At 50.5% G+C, this 18,872-nt stretch overlaps 2 protein-coding genes across 7 annotated transcripts in view; one reads left to right on the forward strand and one right to left on the reverse strand.

Moving 5' to 3' along the window:
- Nucleotides 1–13,965, forward strand: part of EZR (ezrin) — a 50,886-nt gene extending 36,921 nt beyond the window's left edge. For both annotated transcript variants that reach the window (XM_070483218.1, XM_044761532.2), the window contains exons 8-14: nt 4,259–4,355; nt 8,497–8,660; nt 9,142–9,272; nt 9,989–10,149; nt 10,486–10,578; nt 12,014–12,265; nt 12,498–13,965. In XM_070483218.1, coding sequence (XP_070339319.1) covers nt 4,259–4,355; nt 8,497–8,660; nt 9,142–9,272; nt 9,989–10,149; nt 10,486–10,578; nt 12,014–12,265; nt 12,498–12,662 — 1,063 coding nt within the window. In that variant the 3' untranslated portion in view covers nt 12,663–13,965. The remainder of the gene's footprint in view (nt 1–4,258; nt 4,356–8,496; nt 8,661–9,141; nt 9,273–9,988; nt 10,150–10,485; nt 10,579–12,013; nt 12,266–12,497) is intronic.
- Nucleotides 13,966–14,251: 286 nt separating this feature from the next.
- SYTL3 (synaptotagmin like 3) overlaps nt 14,252–18,872 on the reverse strand; it is an 85,184-nt gene continuing 80,563 nt past the window's right edge. For all 5 annotated transcript variants that reach the window (XM_044761529.2, XM_070483449.1, XM_044761531.2 and 2 more), the window contains 4 exons: nt 17,805–17,910; nt 16,685–16,790; nt 15,655–15,860; nt 14,252–14,636 (listed from right to left, as the gene is read on the reverse strand). In XM_044761529.2, coding sequence (XP_044617464.1) covers nt 14,527–14,636; nt 15,655–15,860; nt 16,685–16,790; nt 17,805–17,910 — 528 coding nt within the window. In that variant the 3' untranslated portion in view covers nt 14,252–14,526. The remainder of the gene's footprint in view (nt 14,637–15,654; nt 15,861–16,684; nt 16,791–17,804; nt 17,911–18,872) is intronic.

Below are 18,872 nucleotides of genomic sequence, written 5' to 3' on the forward strand. Positions count from 1 at the left end.
ATTCTTAAGTGTTCAGTTGCTGAGTTAGACAAACACCTATGCCTGGAAATCCAAGCTCCTATCAAGATGTAGAACATCATCATCACCCTCAGCGGCATATTTTGAATTAGAATTTTGTTTTGTCTTGTTTTGTTTTGTTTTGCTGAGCAAAATTTGCCCCAAGCTAACATTTGCTGCCAATCTTCCTCTTGTTCTCTGTAGGCCACCACCACAGCATGGCTGCTGACAGACAAGTGGTGTGGGTCCACGCCCAGGAACCAAACTCAGGCCACCTAAGTGGAATGTACTCAACTTTAACCACCAGGCCACGGGAGCTGGCCCTGTGTTAAAAGTTTTTAACTATTTGTTTTTTCATTTTGAAATCATTTCAGACTTTTAAAAGTTTCCAAAAATAGTAAATAGAAGAATTCCCATATGCCCTTCACCCAGCTTCCCCAAATGCTAACATCATCCATAACCATAGTCCAGTTATTAGGAAGTTAACGTTGATATGATACTCTTGACAATCTCTGGACCGTATTCCCATTTTAATCAGTTGTCCCACTAATGTCCTGTTTCTGGCCCAGGGTCCTGCCTGAAATCACACCTCCATGCATTTGTCATGCTTCTCCAGTCTCCTTCTGTCTGGGACAGTTCCTCAGGCTGTCTTTGTCATGACTTTCGAGGAGTCCTGGCCATTGACTCTTTGGGAAGTCCCTCACCTTGGATCTGTGTGATGTTTTCTCATGATAAAATTCGAGTTTTGCACTTTTGGCAAGAATCCCTCAGAAGTGTTATTGCACCGTCCAAGGCCTCTCGTGCAGGGACACATGGTGTCAGAATCTCTTGTTACGGATGGTGTTAACTCCAATCTCTGGGCAAGGTGGTGTTGCCCGGCTTTACCTCTGCAAAGTTACTATCCTTCCCTTTGTAATTGATAAGCATTTTTCAGGGAAACACTCTGAAACCTTGTACATTTCTTATTTCTTAGCATCCTTCCATCTATTAATTCTAGCATCCATTGATACATCTTGCATGAAACTGTTATTGTTGTGGTATTTGAGAAATGGTGATTTTTTTTTTTAAAGTCATTCCTTTTACGTGTCTTAATTGGAATTCTACTGTAAGGAGCCAATTTCTCTCCTCCATTTATTTGTTCAGTTATTTAGATTAATGTGGACTCATGGATCTTTGTTTTATTCTCTGGGATATAATTTATTACTATTATTTTGTTGCTCAAAAATAATAATAAATAATAAAATTGTTAGAGATTTGCCTTTCGGAGCCCTTTCAAGTTGGTTCCTGTGCCCTTTTGATACATGGTCCCATTGTTTTTTGAGGACTTCTTTCCTTTTGGTACCTGAAGACGTTCCAGGATCGTCTTGGACTTGCCCTGCTCCCACCCTAGAGGCAGCTATTTCTCCAAAGAGATCTGGTCCCTGTTATTTGGGAATCACACTTTTTTTTTAAATGTCTGGCCTAAGCAAGGACAGACTTAGGATATAAATCCTTGAGAAATTTTCCCTGTGGAGCCTTCTCTGTTCATGTCCTATATGTGAACCCTTAAAAAGAAAAAGAGAAAGAAATCCTTGTAGATTTTAACTTTCTAGCTACGGTCAAGAATTAAAGGGGGTGGTTTAACTGGGAAGTGAGTCAGAATGTTGACGATTAGTCCTCATCTTTTGACCCTGCAGTCGTGCTCATGAATGGCTGTGAATTGTTAGATAAGATTTCAGGGTCTTAAAAAGACAAACTTCTCAGACACGCCAGAGAGCAGAGGGCTGTGTGACACAGTGCCCAACTCTTGAAAGAAAGATGCCTGTCCAGCCTAAAGGTCCAAGTTTTCCAGGATCAGAGCTGTCAGCCAGTAGACAGAGAATAGAACCTTGCCTCTGGAGTTTGGGAGTCGGAAATCTGGCCCGCAGTGTTGGCCGTATGGCTGAGAGTTGACCACGGTCACTTGGTTCTTTGTTCCTCTGTTTCTCCCAGCATATTGCCCTTGTGTTTTGGAGGAAAGTACTCTGAAACAATGAATGCCTACCCGGTGTCACTCTTAACAGCCTCCCTGGTAAGGACGTAGGTTGATATCGGTGACCGGACCAGCTGATATCCTGAGCTCCTTTCTACTGCTCAGAGACCTGTACACAAAATTACCTCTTTAAAAATTCTGTAACCTGGGGCTGGCCCCGTGGCCGAGTGGTTAAGTTCGCGCGCTCTACTGCAGGCGGCCCAGTGTTTCGTTGGTTCGAATCCTGGGCGCGGACATGGCACTGCTCGTCAGACCACGCTGAGGCAGCGTCCCACATGCCACAACTAGAAGAACCCACAACGAAGAATACACAACTATGTACCAGGGGGCTTTGGGGAGAAAAAGGAAAAAATAAAATCTTTAAAAAAAAAAAAAAAAAAAAATTCTGTAACCCACATATGAAGATAAAATAACACAACGAACTCCCTGCATGTTCAAGTGCTGTAAGCATGTTGGCCAGAGGTGTTTCAGTGGTCATTGACGATCCTATAGGACAGAGCTGTTAAAAAGGATGTATACCAAAAAGATTTGACACTCATCATCACAGGCCAGTGCCCTGACGTCGTTCCCCCATGTGTGCCATGACCACTGTCCCAGGAGAGCCATCTGTTGGGCCTCTCTTGGCCTTCAGAGGCCACCCTCACTGCCTTGGCCTGGCCTATGGTGTCATAGCAAGGCCTACATTGCCCGTCCGTTTTTATTTAGACATGTTGCTAGGCAATAGAGTCCTCCCAACCCTGCTATTTTCTAAATTGAAAGTTTTTATGGCTTGTGGGAAAGGACTATTTTTGATGGCAGTATCTTTGAATGGTGGTTTGAGGATCTGTCGTTAACTTCTAGAATGGTATCCGTGGTAAAATGCGTTGAAAGAACAGGGTGGAGGAGATGAAGGAACAGAGCGACATGAGGTAAATAGAAAATGTGGTCTTGAAAATCATATGAACTTTCCGGGGAATGCTAATTAAAAAGCCAGCGTTGCAGCAGTGGTAGACTAGTGGTGATTAAGAAGGAGAATATTGGGGGCTTCGCTAAGGGCGTGTTGTCAGAGTGCTGTCTTAGAAGGTGGGGGGAATGACATGGGAAGGTGTCTGGCCAGCCAGGAGAACGAGCGTCACTAAGGTGAGAACCTGAAGGACAGAATCCATCCCCAGCTCTTTGCCGTTTCCACAGTGAGCAGCCGCTCTGAGTGTAGCCTGTCCAGAAAACATAAGATGCGATCTTTGCCCTCAGAAAGCTCACCTGCCTCGTTCTCAAAGAGCTAAATATTAGTACAATAATTTAAGTAACACGAAGAGAATCTTTTTGTAGCAGAAGAGACTGCAGGTTGAGGGGGAAAGACTGTTGAAGGAGGGAGAGTGAGCTGGCCTGTCCCAGGCAGGTCCTGGGATGGGGAGGGAGGAAGCCCCAGGCAAGGCGTGGCAGGTGAAACCTGTGTGGAAAGGATGGGGTGAACCAGGAAGCTGGGGCTGGATTAGAAGGCTCTTGGGTGCTAAGTTAAGGACTGTGGGTTTCTTGTAGAAACTGGGAGGAGGTGTTGGCATTTTTGAAGAGTGGAATGGATGGACTGAAAGGGACATTACTCACACAAGCAGAGGGGCACCAGAGAGTTAGGGGTGGGGTGGTATTGTGGGAGTGGATTGCAAAAGATGGCTGTGGGAGATTTCAAACAGTGGATGAAAGGATGTGCCTGGTTAGGAATCAACGTTGACCTCAAAACAGATTGGTCGTTACCAGAGGAGAAGAGCCCAGGGAAGGGCAAGAGGGGTGAAGGGCACGGTGTACAGTGTGACAGATGGCAAGTAGACTTTTGGTGGCGAACACAGTGTAGTCTGTGCAGAAGTCGAAATATAATGATGTACACCTGAATTTTATATAATGTCATAAACCCATGTGACTTCAATTAAAAAATTAATAGTAAGTATATATCCATTATGGAAATCACTCTAAAAAAGTTGACCTCAAGGTTAGAAGCCAGGGTGACTGGACGCTGTGAGTTGCCCAAAACGGAGAAAGACTAATAGTAGTAAATGGGAACGTATCAAGGTTTCCTGGAGCATGAACCTTGCAGCCACCTGACTGACCCTAGGGCAGGTAGGAACTGTTTGCTAATGACATACATTTTATATTATGCTTCCTATGCTAGCTTTACACTTTTTAAAATGGAACTAAGAAAAAAGGAATAGATTTGCAAACCTCTTTTAGCCAATCCAAGCACACATCTAACCATGCCACTTTTTCTTTTAACCTCAGGTTGACCCCAAAGATTGGCTTCCCATGGAGTGAAATCAGGAACATCTCTTTCAATGACAAAAAATTTGTCATTAAGCCCATCGACAAGAAGGCACCTGTAAGTTCATGTGGATTCTACACAGGGGTCGCTGTTTCTTCTTCACAGCCGAATGCATTTTCAGGAGAACAAATCTCTCTGTCGGTGTGACAGGGCGCTGGTGATACTCGGAATTACCTGTGTGGTAGGGGGAAGGAATTGCCAGTAGGTTACACTGAGGATCAGGACCCCCGGGCCATGCGACTGACCATAGCGGTGGGAGATTATGGTGGAGCCCAGGGGTTCATCAAAAGATAGCTGGCTCTGTCACCTAAGTTTTCAAATGGGTCTTCAATCCTTATGAAGAAAAGGGCAGTTCTGAGTCATCGATTTTTGCCAAATGATAAGCATTTCACCAGATTTTCCATTTCTGGGCTTGTGAAATGTCCGTCATGCTCATGTGGGAAACCAGCCTGCCTCCAGGTGGGGTACCAGGAGTGTGGGGGCTCATGGCAGCATCTCCCTGGTACCCGGCTGGAGTACGGACAATGTCTGCTACAGTCCTCAAGGGCCAGAATTTGACTCTCAGAGTCTTCCTTGCAACTTAGCAATGTTAGGAGACGTCAGACCTACATCCAGAGCATTGCAGGTCCCCACCCAGTTCATCTGCAGCTCACCTGCTCCTCCTGGACAGACATACGCCTCTGCTTTTCTCTGACTGCCCCTGGCCTTCCCAAGTGATCTTTGCGCAGGCACCTTCACATTGGTGCTGATGTGGGAGACGTCCCCTCACAAAGACGACTGGTGGGCAGTCATCCTGGGAGGCTTAGTTAGAAACTGGTCTTCATATCCTGGAATTTGAAGAATATAGGTTGTTCGCTCATAGCTGCCAAGACTGGTGCATTACGGAAATTCTTTTTGGTTTTCCTATTTATTCTGCTAGCATTTAAACTTTCAGCTATTGTTTGCCCAGAAAATTTAAGACATATACTGTAGTGTGGTAGAATGTTTGAGCAGTTTGTTTTCTAATGAGAAATCTGGTTCTTTAAAAAAAAATGCCACTTGAGAAAATTCTCTTCTCCCCCTTGGAGCCTGTTCTGAATTTTGCCAAAATTATAGGTTGGGAAGGACTCTGTGTCCCCTGTACTTTTCGTTCCTTAGTTACAGCGTTGGGCTTCGAGAGGCAAACATGGGCTGTGGTCCAGGCCTCGGTGCCCGGAGCCCTCTTGGGCTTGGGCACCGCTGGGCAGTGGTTAACCCACGGGGAACAGCGTGTGGCGTTATTGTGCAGCTGCTGCTCCCCACGTATGGCTTCGTCTCGCCTAAGTGGAAACCAGAGGTCTTGACTCTGTGAAAGTATTTTCTTCTTCACTGAAAACATTTCCTGCTGTTGCAGCCTCTCGACTCCTGCTTCATGGGTAGTTGCACAGTCATTTCCAATTAAACTCGCATTTAATACAACTCACCAGGCAAGTAGCCCCGTGGGGGGCCGAGACAAGCTGTCTCCCCTGTGAGCAGAGGGCCTTTTGTTCCTCCGGCCTCCGGGAAGAGGCAGGAGCCTCTCAGGCGCCTCCCTCTCCAACTGCTTTTGAGATGTTGAAGAAATGAAAACTTGCCTTTGACTTTGACCAGCTCAGTGCTCAGCTCCTTCGTTCCCGTTCTCGGCTCCTTGACAACTTTAAAGCTTGCTTTTCCACCTCCTTTTCCCCTCCTGTATTCTTAGGGTCTTGGATTTATTTCCTGGAACTTTCCTTGTGCCCAGTTTCAGTTTTCAGGACGTCTGTTCTCTGCCAGAGTTTAGAAAGCCTGCCTCTGCTCTCGTCCGTGTTGTGGTGTCGCATTAGGAGGCGTGGGCTGGGGACTTGCATTTGGAAATCTTTAAATAAATATTAGTTTTTGGTTGTTATTTTTAACTTGGAGTCAGAAACTGGCCTCCTTCAAAGGCAGCCTGAGGGATTTCCTCGGCCTCCCCGAGAAGAGGGGGACGTGCTGGATGCTCCCACTGGCTCCGGGCGACGGGACCCCAGGAGGGGACAGTACCTGCCGTTCCTGTCCTTGACGTTTTCCTGAAGGGGGATTGGTGCTAATCAGAGTTTCTTTGCAAATACTCAGGAGCCACAGTCAAGATCTATTTGGGTAGTGTGCCTGTGCACATAACACACTGTGGTTTTCTCTTGTGTAATAAGAGATAGGTGGGTAATAAAAATACCTGTTTCTCCCAGCCCCACAGACACCTCCCCTGGGAAACCCAATGACTTAATAACATGTGGGTGAAACCCCAAGGAGAGCCCCCCCCAGGAAGTCCTCGGGCTCTCGGGCTTGGCATTACTCTCTCCCCAGCATTTCTGGAACAGATGAGAAGATCGAGAAGCTACGTAGATCTCTCTCGGGCACGTTGAGCTCACCCAGCACGTTCCTTTAGGTTCCAGAAGTCGCTGTGGAACAGGTGGCTCTGTGACTTTGTTTCAGCCACCCTTTCCCTGTTCTGATGGTCGGAATCTGGATGCTGAGGGTCCCGTGGTTGAGAAGAGAAAGGAAAAACGGAAGAAGCAACAGACGGGCATTTTAAGATCACTTTTAGCAGGAGTTTCTAAGCCACATTCCCCCTTCTGTCACCTGCATTCATCACAGCAGTAGCAGGGAGCCAGGAAACAAGATCGTTTGCCCTCTGTGTCCCAAACTTCACAGTCTCTAGTCATAAAGTTGTTGGATGCTGCGAGTCTGTTCTCCTTTCTGGGTATCTCCGCTAGCGGTCTCGTAAGGCAGCCAGCGGTCCGAGTGAGCATTTGTGTGCCAGCCAGCTTTTATTGTGCCGGAAGCTATTCTAAGTCCTTAGAAACATTATCTGATTTAATCCTCATAACAGTCCCATTAGATTTCTGTCATCCCATCGTATAGTTGAAGACCCCAAGACTGAAGTGATGAAGTCACTGGCTCAAGGTCACAGGGCTCGAATCTGGCAGCACTGGGTAAATGTCAGTCACCTGGCAGGTGTGGATCAAGCACCAGTAGATACTGGTTTAGTTCATGAACGAACATGGCCCTGTTCTCAAGGCAGCCGATCATCTAGTCAGAGAGAGAGACCCAAACATGTCAGCAAAGTGCCAGCGTCTCCATTGAGTGCGGCGGGCACAGAGAAAGGGCTGGGTAGTCACAGGAGGAGGAGAGGTCACAAGAAGATGGGAGATGGTGCCTTAACATCCTCTTGTAGGCATGCCAGTGTCCTTGGATATAGGGGAAGGGACATGACATTCCAAGTAGGAGGGGCTGTTGGAGGAGATGCTCACAGGAATGAAAGAGCTCAGTGGGGGTGAACAAGGTGGGGGTCAGGGCCAGAGCTGGAGGGCTTCACATGTGCCAGGCCAGGGCACTTGTACCTTGTCCTGGAGTGAACAGGTGGTGTGGAAGGTCCGGCAGTAACCGGATCCACGTGCTGGGAGCAGTGTGAGAGGTGGAGGCCCAGGCAGAGGAGGCAGGAAGTTTAATAGGAGAGGTTGTGGTGGCCCAGGCAAGAATCGGGGACATTGGGGGTGGGGCTGGCGAGGACAGAGAAAGGATGGTAACCTGAAGGCCAGGCTGGCTGGGACTCGGGGGTCCTGGTTCCCAAGAGCCTAAGTCCCTCGCCTTGGAGAAGCTTTACATCCAGCCGTGGGGTTGCAGTTTGAATGTACACAGGCACACATGTGCACAACCACACGCGTGCCGACCCCACACCCTCCCTCTGCTTGTCCCAGAGAATCCGCGTCCATGGCACCGAGGACTTGCGTGTCTGGCATCTTGTTGTCCTTTGGGGTCAGCAGCTTTACCTTGAAGCCCCTTTCTGGCCCCCTACTCTTTGCTCCGCTTGTCCTTTTATTTTTTTTTTTATTTTTATTCATTTATTTATTTATTTATTTTTAAGATTTTATTTTTGTCCTTTATTTCCCCAAAGCCCCCCGGTACATAGTTGTATATTCTTCATTGTGGGTCCTTCTAGTTGTGGCACGTGGGACGCCGCCTCAGCGTGGTCTGATGAGCAGTGCCATGTCCCCGCCCAGGATTCGAACCGACGAAACACTGGGCCGCCTGCAGCAGAGCGCGCGAACTTAACCACTCGGCCATGGGGCCAGCCCCACCGCTTGTCCTTTTAGAAAAGATGTCTAGAACATTGTGAAGCCGGGTTTGGAGGAAGAAGGCCAGACCAGGGCGTCCGCAAGTCACAGTCCCGTGTTCTGTCCCGCAGGACTTCGTGTTCTACGCGCCCCGCCTGCGCATCAACAAGCGGATCCTGCAGCTGTGCATGGGCAACCACGAGCTGTACATGCGCCGCAGGAAGCCCGACACCATCGAGGTGCAGCAGATGAAGGCACAGGCCCGGGAGGAGAAGCACCAGAAGCAGCTGGAGCGGTGAGCATGTGGGCGCGTTCTCCCCGGCTCACGTCCCAGGCCAGCCCTCCCGCGGGACGTGGGGCCCGTCAGGTGGCCTCAGAGCACCTGAGCTGTTCCCCGTAGGAAGAGCCAGTGGAATGTAACCTAGTAAATGCATGAGGGTCTTCAGAAGCCATGGGAGCTGCCTTGCTGTGGCCTGGGCAGTGGCAGAGCCTGGGACAAGGAGGTGGGGTCAGGGCTGTCACCTCCTTAGTCCAGAGCATCCAGAGGACAGGCCTGTGGCCCTTCGTTCTGCCTGCAGATACAGGCCCGAGGCCTGGACTAGGTGCTGGGGACTCAAGGTGACCCAGACGCAGCTGCCAGGGCTGGTGACATGCTGGCCTCTGGGCTGGTGGCGGCCAGGGCGTCTTGCTCGGTTGACTGACTGTTTAAGCATGTTGACACCACACTTGCCTGCCAGAGTCTAAACATTCCTGCGCCGCTTCTACCCCCCAAACAGGCAGCAACTGGAAACTGAGAAGAAAAGGAGAGAAACCGTGGAGAGAGAGAAAGAGCAGATGTTGCGGGAGAAGGAGGAGCTGATGCTCAGGCTGCAGGACTACGAAGAGAAGACCAAGAAGGCGGAGAAAGGTGGGTCTGCGCCCTCCTCGGGCAGACGTCGGTCTGTGGAGCGACAGACAGACGGTCAGACACACACACAACCAGGAAGGAAATCTAAGAATGTGCATCTCAGTGTAACACATCACCCGAAACAGAGACTTGTAGAGAGAGAGGATAGCACCGGTTATGTGGATTAAGAAATAGTTCTGTACTTTATTAACACCTGTGCTGGTTCTGTGCTGAATGCTTCACATTCGTTATCTTTTTAAATTTTCCCTCAGTCCTATGAGAGAGGTACTGAGTCATCCCCATTTCCCTGATGAGGACATTAAGGTTTAGTAGGTGGAATAATTTGCCCAAGGTCACATCTAGTGAGTGCCCGGGCGTGCTCCGTTGCCCCCACCTTACAAACTAGAAGGTGGGGCGAATAGCGCAGTTTCTGAGTGTCCCAGGAGAGCAGTCCCAGGGTGTGCGAGCCGGGCCCAGGCTGGCTGTTTCACAGCTCTGTACAGCGGTCTAACCATCGTGAGGACGTGTCATCGAAACACAGTAGGGATGCACAGTAGGCTGCTTTCCTGTTGGTGTCATTGGAAGAAGAGGCCCGTCAGCCCCTAACTGGCTCCAGGCTTTGCAGCTTTTGGTCTGAGTCCTGTCTGTGATCCCATCCGATCCACCTGGCTGGGGGTTTCAGGCAGGACTCAAGGTCCCCGAGCCTGCGAGCAGCCCTGGTTCTGTGCTCCCTTCAGAGCTCTCGGACCAGATTCAGAGGGCCCTGCAGCTGGAGGAAGAGCGCAAGCGGGCACAGGAGGAGGCCGAGCGGCTGGAGGCCGACCGTGTGGCCGCGCTGCGCGCCAAGGAGGAGCTGGAGAGGCAGGCAGTGGACCAGATGAAGAGCCAGGAGCAGCTGGTAGGAGTCCCCGAGTTTCACGATGCTGAATTATGGAGTGGCTGCCTCTGGGCATCGAAAAAGTGACACCTGCCTCCTCCTAATTTGGATCTGGGGCTGTAAAATGATCCACTTGAGGGTGTAAAGTGGCTGGTGGGGAGGTGGACGTGGCAGTCGGGGCGAGGCGCGCTCTGGCAGACACAGCGGGCAGCGATGGATACTGCTGGCCAGAGAGGAGGGAGGGATGTGGCCGTGTTACAAGGGAGGCCGCTCACTAAAACCTGTGACCGTTCATTCACAAGTGGACCCTGTTGAAAGGATCCCAGAAATAACTGTGGCTTTGCGCTCCTTCGCCAGGCTGCGGAGCTCGCCGAGTATACCGCCAAGATCGCCCTCCTGGAAGAGGCGAGGAGGCGCAAAGAGAGCGAGGTGGAGGAGTGGCAGCACAGGGTGAGGCCGCGGCTGAGTCCTCGTGCGTGGGCCCTTCCCTGGTGGGCGGGGGCGGGCCTCGGCCAGGCTGGCAGGTCGCATCGAAAGCCTCGGGGACGTTTTGCAATCCTCTGCCGACACCAGTTGTACTTAAGCAGAAATCCCCATGGGAATGGGCTTGCCCTTGTGCACCAGCAATACGTTGTTGGATTAGTGGGAACAAAGAGCCCCTTGTTCATACCCACCCAGCCAGCCCTGGCCACCCCAGACTGTTCAGCCCCATCAGGAACCAGCTGTAAATCGGATTATGTGGGTGCCCCCAGCAACATGCGGCTGTGCCTGAAGCAAGCTGTCATGTCCCTTCTGACTCCTGGTAGACGCCACATGGCACCGAGGAAAGATCTGGAACATGGAGAGCTCTAGGCTGGCACAAGGGTCTGGGCTCTGCCACTCATTTGCCGTGTAACCAGGGCAGGTGGTCTCACCTCTCTGAGCCCCAGTTGCCTTGTTGCAGATTGGGAGTAATACCCAACTTGTAAGGTTGCTCAGAGAGGTTCATCTGTGAGCCTTTACACCCAGCAGGAGAGCGTGGTCCCTGAGGCACTCGGGGTGTAGTTCAGAGTACAGACCTCGGCCCAGCTGTGGGCGGCTCTCCCCACCCTGGCATGTCCTTTTCCATGCTTCCCCATCTGCACTGACCCCTTTTGGAGACGCCTGGTGCCTCCCCTTCATTATCTTCACTTCCATCCCCACCCCCAGCCTGAGTTGCATGCGAAAACTTCAGTCTTAGGGTTTTGGAGAAAGTACCCATTATAAGGTATTAAGTGATAAAACTGGTTACAAAACAGGTGCAAACTAAGCTCATCTGCAGTGTCAGGGTGGCGATGAGGTGGGCAGGATTGCGTGTGTCCTCCTGAGAAGTTGCCGGAAGGATTAGGGGTGATGGCTAAGAAAGTGCTGAGCACAGAGCCGGCGGGCGGCGAGGAGCTCGATGAGCAGCGGCCGCACGAGGAAGAATAGACTGCACACCGGCACGTTAGCTGTGCTCTCCAGCGGCTGGAGGGTTTCTGTTCCTTGAGTAAGGGTTGTTTTTCACGAGTCTGTGAGCGGACAGTAGAATTATAGACAGAAAAAAAGAAGTTACGGTACTTAGAAATGTTGAGCCCCTGGCCTCAGTTTCTCTCTTCGTGCTGTGGACACAACTGGTAACTACTCAGAGGGTCTGGAGCCAGACCCTGCACAGGGACACTTCTGATGGACTGTAGTCCATGTCCCCATCCCTGCGGCTTCAGGCCACATGCATCAGCCACCAGGACAGGCGGGAGAGGGTGCAGAATCCTTATTCTCTCCGCAGGGAGAATGGGCCTCCTTCTGAAAGAGAAGGTGGTTCTTCAGAAAATGGCCCAAGCCTGAGGCTGTGTGAGGCGTTCTCACCTGTCTTGATTTGCTTTCAAAGGCCAAAGAGGCGCAGGATGACCTGGTGAAGACCAAGGAGGAGCTACACCTGGTGATGACTGCGCCCCCGCCCCCGCCACCCCCTGTGTACGAGCCGGTGAGCTACCACGTCCGGGAGAACCCGCAGGAGGAGGGCACCGAGTACTTGGGCTACAGCGCTGAGCTCTCCAGCGAGGGCATCCTGGGCGACCGCAACGAGGAGAAGCGCATCACCGAGGCCGAGAAGAACGAGCGTGTGCAGCGGCAGCTGATGGTGAGGGCGTGCCGGGGGTCGAGGGTGGTGGGCACATCCCCTCCTTAGGTCTCTGGCTTCCTTGGCTTCTAGCCGGAGCGAGCGGGCTTTAGACAGGCACCGGCATGAGCCATCCCACCAGCACCCACTTTTCCTAGGGAGGGGAGGGGTCTGCGTCTCCCAGCCTCGCCAAAGGGTCGCTGTGACACTGGTGGAAGGGGTCACGTCTCACCGGTGCTTCTTAATGTTGCAGACTCTGACCAGTGAGCTGTCCCAGGCCAGAGACGAGAACAAGAGGACCCACAATGACATCATCCACAACGAGAACATGAGGCAGGGCCGAGACAAGTACAAGACGCTGCGGCAGATCCGGCAGGGCAACACCAAGCAGAGGATCGACGAGTTCGAGGCCCTGTGAGGGCCCCGCCTGGACTGTGGGCAGCCGAGCCTCGCGCCGGGGCTCTGCGCAGGGTCACTGTCGGGCGCTAAAACGTGTCTTTGTAGTTCTCCAAATCTAGACCCCTCGTCGTATTCCAGTTCCTTTAAAAAGAGAGTAGTTATTTCCATGGGAACGTTCTGGGGCTGGGACCAGAGGAAGCTTCCCTGGGTTGTTTTTCCCAGTTGTATCATAGTGCCAAACAGGCCTGATTTTTATTAATATTGTTATTATTATTGGATCACTTCCTATTTTCTGCTCAGAGCAGGACTGATTGGATTAAGGAAAGATGCCTGTCAAGTGTGGATAACAAACTCCATGCCGGCATGTATGATACGAGATTCAGTATAATTAAAACCACATCGTGGCTTATATTCTGTGCCATACTTTTTTCTGGATTTGAAATTAGCTCCAATTGATTGATTTGTTCTTGATTTCTATGAAGGATCCATCTTTGTGTATTTATGTATTTTGAGGGGTGAAAATTATTTTGAAAACTGAGTCTAATGCTCTCTTAACATACATGTGCACACACACAATGATTTCCTTCTTCCTTCAGTGCAGTTGACAGAATCCTGGGACTGTCCAGGATAAACGATCCAGGAGGAGGACACTCTTGGATAAACTTCTCTTATTTTGTTTTTTTGCCTAACAGTTAGAGGGCTATGTTGTTGGACTTATACATCTAATGAATGATCAGCTATAGAGCATAGTATTTATATGTAAGTGATAAAATGGGTTTGTAACTTTAGTTTAAAAAAGGGAAAGTTTCGTTCTGTATATTTTGTTACCTTTTACAGAATAATAAAAGAATTGCATATGAAAAACCATGTAACCACGGCACTTGATCTGGTGTGACGTGAGGGCAGGAACGAAGCTGATTAACGCTAGAATCACCTCTGTAAAAATGCCTTTTTGTACTTTCCATGTTCTTTGTGCGTGTAATTGGCTATGCACATTCCAGTTTTCTATCAGAGCTTCTTGTTTGAAAAATACACACACACTATGTTGATAATTCAGACTCCAGCCATGAAGGGACTCTTGCGACCTGGGTATCGGCTCTTGTTTCCGCAAGAAGAACCTGTCCGGACCTATTTCCATTCGCTCCCACATCCTTGAAAAGCCGTTAAAATGTCAGTTCTCACACACCGCCGGTCCTGGTCATTCATATCCTTCCTTCTCGTGTTCTGTTTTGTCCTTTTCCTCTTTGGTCAGGACGTCCTGTGCAGAGGAACCCTGTGCCGCAGACTTAAGAAATAAACGATGTGTAAGGCAAGATGCCCCACTGGATGTCTACGCGCATGTGTCTGGGCGGGAGGGAGGGCCCTTCTCGCCTCGACTGTCCGTGCAGCCCTGTCACCTGTCAGCGATGCTTTGTGGGGCCAGGACCTTAGCGCCTACCAGCCCGCAATGCCAGTCCCCACAGCACTCCACAGGGTTGGCTGACCTGCTTCTAGAAACAGTTTTCCACAGCAGAGTGGGAGGGATCGAATAGTCAGCCAGGCTCCTTTTTTCTCTCTGAAATGCACATACTGTGCAATGTAATTTTCACCATTTTATAAGCACTGGGAGACAAAGAACTTGAACGTTTATTGAAATCTGGCCATTTTCCACATCTCAAAGCACAGTAACCAACCTGAGTCTTACTTATGTAACATAATAATTGCTCTGTTTAACTTAAATATACACAGAGGGATAAAGAAGAACGTTTTAGCTACATGACAACTAGATGGACAGTGTTTACAGTGCAGAGGGCCTTTTCCAGCCGTGCGTCCACACCCAGTCCTTCAGCCCACCTTCAGGCATGCAGCCCTTGAAACACCCACTGCAAACTGGAACCTCCGCGTCAGTGCAGGATGAGTGTCATGTCTGTCCATAAATTGGGGCTGGAAAGAACTTTCTGCCATTGAAGCTTTGACTGTGAGCATGCGTCAGCACCGCCAGCTGGATCTTCCTCTGTGACGTGAGTGAAATGACAAATTAGCAACAGTGGGTCCCCACACCACTTTCCCATCCCTCTCCTGAGCTTTTTAAAAATGAGGACCAGCAAGAAAGGTATAAAGGAAGTTTTCACTTCAGCATAAGACCATATTAAAATGTCATCCACTGGTGAGTAAGAGAGAGACCCTCACCCCCAAGAGAACACACTCAGGAATTTCTCCCAGGGCCTGTGAGGCCTCAAAAGCCTGAAGCTTTTCACTTTCCTCCAGGAGAGAACGGGCTTGGTGGGTTGGTTTTTTGAGAAGGGAGTCGCCCGTCTTAATACATGACCGTGGCTGTGGACAGGTCGGGGTGTCTCTGACCAGGGGCCAGGTTTGTTCATGGGAAGGAGTTCCTTAGAGGAAGGGGGTGTGCTTTGGACAGTGTTCCTTTTAAAACAAATTGTAATTTCATGGTGAGTCTTGTTTATCCTCGGTTGGAGGCATTGAAGACACATGTGCAGGTGTTCAGCTTGTCACAGTGTTGGGGAGCATATTGCTGGCAACCAGCGGGCAGGGCCAGGGCGTGCAGGCCCTCCCGAACAAAGGACTGCCCCCCACAAACCAGGAGCACCCCTGTTGAGCAAGACTGAAAAGCATCACCCTTTTGTCCCACTCTTAATGAAATACTTTCTGCGTTGCCATTTCTTTGGGTTAAGAAGGTATTTTCCTTTAAGAAAATAATCCTTTTATGACTAACACCAGAAACAAAAGCAGACAGTGTACCCAGCCGATTTTGAGGCCTGTAATTTTTGTTTCTTGAGCAGGTCTAAATCTGATTTAAATTGCTGAAATACTTTGCTGTATTATCCGTCAGTTATAGAGTCAGAACGAGACTTTATGGTAATCTCCATTTATGGCAGGTTAGGCAATTTCAGAGCCATGAGAGCACCCACCATCAGGGCAGCATTATTTTCCTTTTAATGGTATCCACGCAAGACAGTCACTAAGGATAAACCTTGCGTCTTGGGCCCAATAAAAATTGACAGACTTACTGGCCCCGAGCCTGGCTCCTCCCAGCAAGCGGTCGTTCACACCAAAGATGGCCTGGTCCCAGACGGTTAATTCGAGGCTCGCTTGCCTCAGCTGAGAGGGGCTTACATCCTTGAAAACAAAGGAGTGTTTCCACTGGGGACAGGCTTGCTTCTTCAGGACGGGGGACTTGAGTGTCAGTTTCTGTTGTTCTGGCAGAGTGAGACAGCTGCAGAGGGGAAAACGACACAAACCGTGTCATACCGCCCTCCACACGGCCCCCTTGCCCTCCCGGGACTGGCTCATCAGAGAGACCATCCGTGCCAAGGAAAGAGCTAAACCAGGAACTGAGGGTAATTTGGGATCCTGAGGCCACACGGCCCTTTGCCTTAATCTCCCTCTTGTTTGCGTCCAGCGGGTGACAGCATGGCTCATTAGACCCACTACCCAGGACTCTGCACACACAGGTTATCTCTTTTTAACCCTGTTCTCCTCAGGAGAATAAATTCAGAAGGGCCGGGTAACTTGCCTGAGGCCATGCAGATACGTGACAGTGGGAACATGAACTCAGTTCTATCTTAACACAGTAAGCCATCATTTTTCCATTGTCACTGACTGGGGGTTTCGCAATGCTATATAATAATTAATGTGTTTGCTTTACTTTTGGAAACACTGACACACTTGTAATGAATTAGAGTGAACTATGCAGAGTCACCCATCTTACTGTTAATCCCAGAGGAGATGTTAAGCTAAGAGAATATTTACTAAACACTACCTTTTCTGTGCCGTGCCATGTCAGTAAATGCTGATTTACTGATAAAACAAAGACTGATAAGATTTGGGTTTCAGGTTAAAAGGTCGTGTTCCAAATCTAGCCTCGGCATGTCCAAATCCCATAAGGTCTTGGAAATCAGAGTCTTTAACACACCTTCTGCTGACTTTTCATAGGAAGGCTAAAATAAGGCGAATTTAAAATGACATACTTTTTGCTGTTCCCTTACGGAACAGTATAAGTAACAGTATAAGTAATATTTGATTAAATCGAATACCTACCCCTTAACAAATGAGTTTAAGGTACCGTCTGACCGCACAGGTAAATTCTTGGCTCCCAGCACTACCAAACAGAGTTGACCATTAGGTGATGGGTGGTCGCCTGTCCCTGGAAGGAAAGCCAGCATTTACTGTCAACCCTACCACATGTTGGCACGCAATGCCGCCACCCCAAAAGTGACAGCTCAATGAAAGGATGTGTTAGGACCCTCGGGCCCCGAGGGAGCAGACAGGAAGAGGAGCACGCCTGTCATGGAAGGTTCTGCTGGCCCTGCTCACATGCTGTTCTACTGAACGGTCAGCATGATGGCAACATGGAAGGATGCTAAAATCCTACACACAGATGCTGCAGAGGGACCCAAGGAGAGGAAGGATGCAGAGGTTTTGGTCTAGTTGTGGCCAGTGATTTTGGGGAAAGTGGGGGCCCCGAGACGTCTATTGTAGGGGGTTGGTGATGCCCACAGATGCTGCTGCTCTGCTGGTGGCCCTGGGGGCTCCGGCAGCAGAATTTCCCCTCCCAATCAATGGGAAATCAGTAAATGACATCGTGGGATTGCGCACTCTCCATCCTCATTTCTGTACGCCCCATGTTATCTAAGTTGGTCAAATCTCCTGTAAGCTCCTCGAGGACCTGTCCTTGATCTGTTCTCTTGCTGGGCAGCAGCTGCTCACGTGACCCGGGAGCAGGAAGTTATTCACTCGGAGCCTTGTGGGCCCTGCAGCCCTGAGACCTACTCTCGGTTCTCTAGGAGCCAGACTCCCAACGGTAATGCAGGGCGTGATTCTTCAAGAGGGGCCACAGCAGGCCTGTTTTCACCAGGGGGCCCATCTGAGCAGCCCCTTGGGAGGAAAGCCCCGGGGTTGGTGTCCTAACAGCCTTTTAAAGGGGGCATCAAAGGGCTGGTCCCGTTCGGGGCCATTCAGTTCCCTTCCAAGCGTGGACTCCAGAGAACCCTTCCCCAGGCCGCACTTCACGGCTCTTGATGAGAGTACAGTGTGCGGGCTCAGCGGGCGGCAGAGGAAATGCTGGAAAATATTGTCCCACCTCTCAGCCCACCTGCTGCTCCAGGCTTTGGGGGTGGTGACACAGGGACAAACATTCATGGGGCTGGAGGCCACCTACCTTCTTGAGGCCTCTGGAGCTGTGTGGGCCCTGCGGGGAGGACCAGCTTGGCCCGGACTGCAAGTTCTCCGTTATTCGGAGGAACACCGTCTTCGTATTTCTCTGTCTGGGGGCAAGAGGCAGAACTCAGAAGCAGGCTTCCCCAGCCCCCAGAACCTTCTGGGTTCCTCTGATTGCCTCAGCTCTGTCCATAAATATCCCTTCCCACTCCACGCCCTGGCAAAGCCTCTGCAGGCCTGGGAGAGCCCGGAGGTGGAGTGGACATGCCTGTGCAGGACTGGTCTTCCATTCATGGTGATTCTTTACTCCCTTCCTCACCACCCCCAGCTCAGCCACCCAGGCAAACACAGCCCACCCGAGGCAGATGGGCTGCGGAGGCAGAGGGGCTCAAAGGCCCTGGCACTTTCCCATAGGATGGTCCTAAGAGAACCTGCGAACAACCTGAGTTTGAAAACGCCAGTAAAATTAAGCCCCAACCAAGTCCATCCAGGTTGGTAAAGAGTCAAGCTACCCTTCCATGCCAGGGACTAACGCAGGCACTGGAGAAGGCAGCGTCTCAGGCTCTGTGCCCCCGGCCCAGGAGTGGCTCTCCGGTCTGAGTGAGTCAGTCACTTCTTTGTCCCCAACTCCCCGGCAAATCAGGGAAGCCTTCACGGAGGAGGTGGGATTAAGTAAAGCCTCGGGCAGAACTTGGATAGCAGAAAGCATTCCAAGTGGATATTCCTAAGTAGGGGTCTGCAGATGGACTGAGGCGCTGAGAAGAGAAGGCACAGGTCACCAGGATGGTGACACAGGGGCTGTGGAGACCACACAGAGATGACCACGGGAGAGGTGGGACAGGAGAGGTGGGACTGGGCATCTCCCAGGCTGAGGACCCTCGGCCTGACCCTGTAGTGGCCGGAAACCAGACACGTTTGCATGCGGAGGCATCGTGAATCAGAGCACCCCTGGCTTCAGACAGGAAAGAGGCAGAACGGCACGTGGGACCTGGGCCAGGCCTGGTGGAGACGGGGCCTCACTGCCAGACTTCCACCGCCGGGACTGGCATGTCCTGTTGTCATTTCGTAG

This window comes from Equus asinus, chromosome 1, assembly GCF_041296235.1.
Source record: "Equus asinus isolate D_3611 breed Donkey chromosome 1, EquAss-T2T_v2, whole genome shotgun sequence".
In the NCBI taxonomy this organism is placed as follows: Eukaryota; Metazoa; Chordata; class Mammalia; order Perissodactyla; family Equidae; genus Equus; species Equus asinus.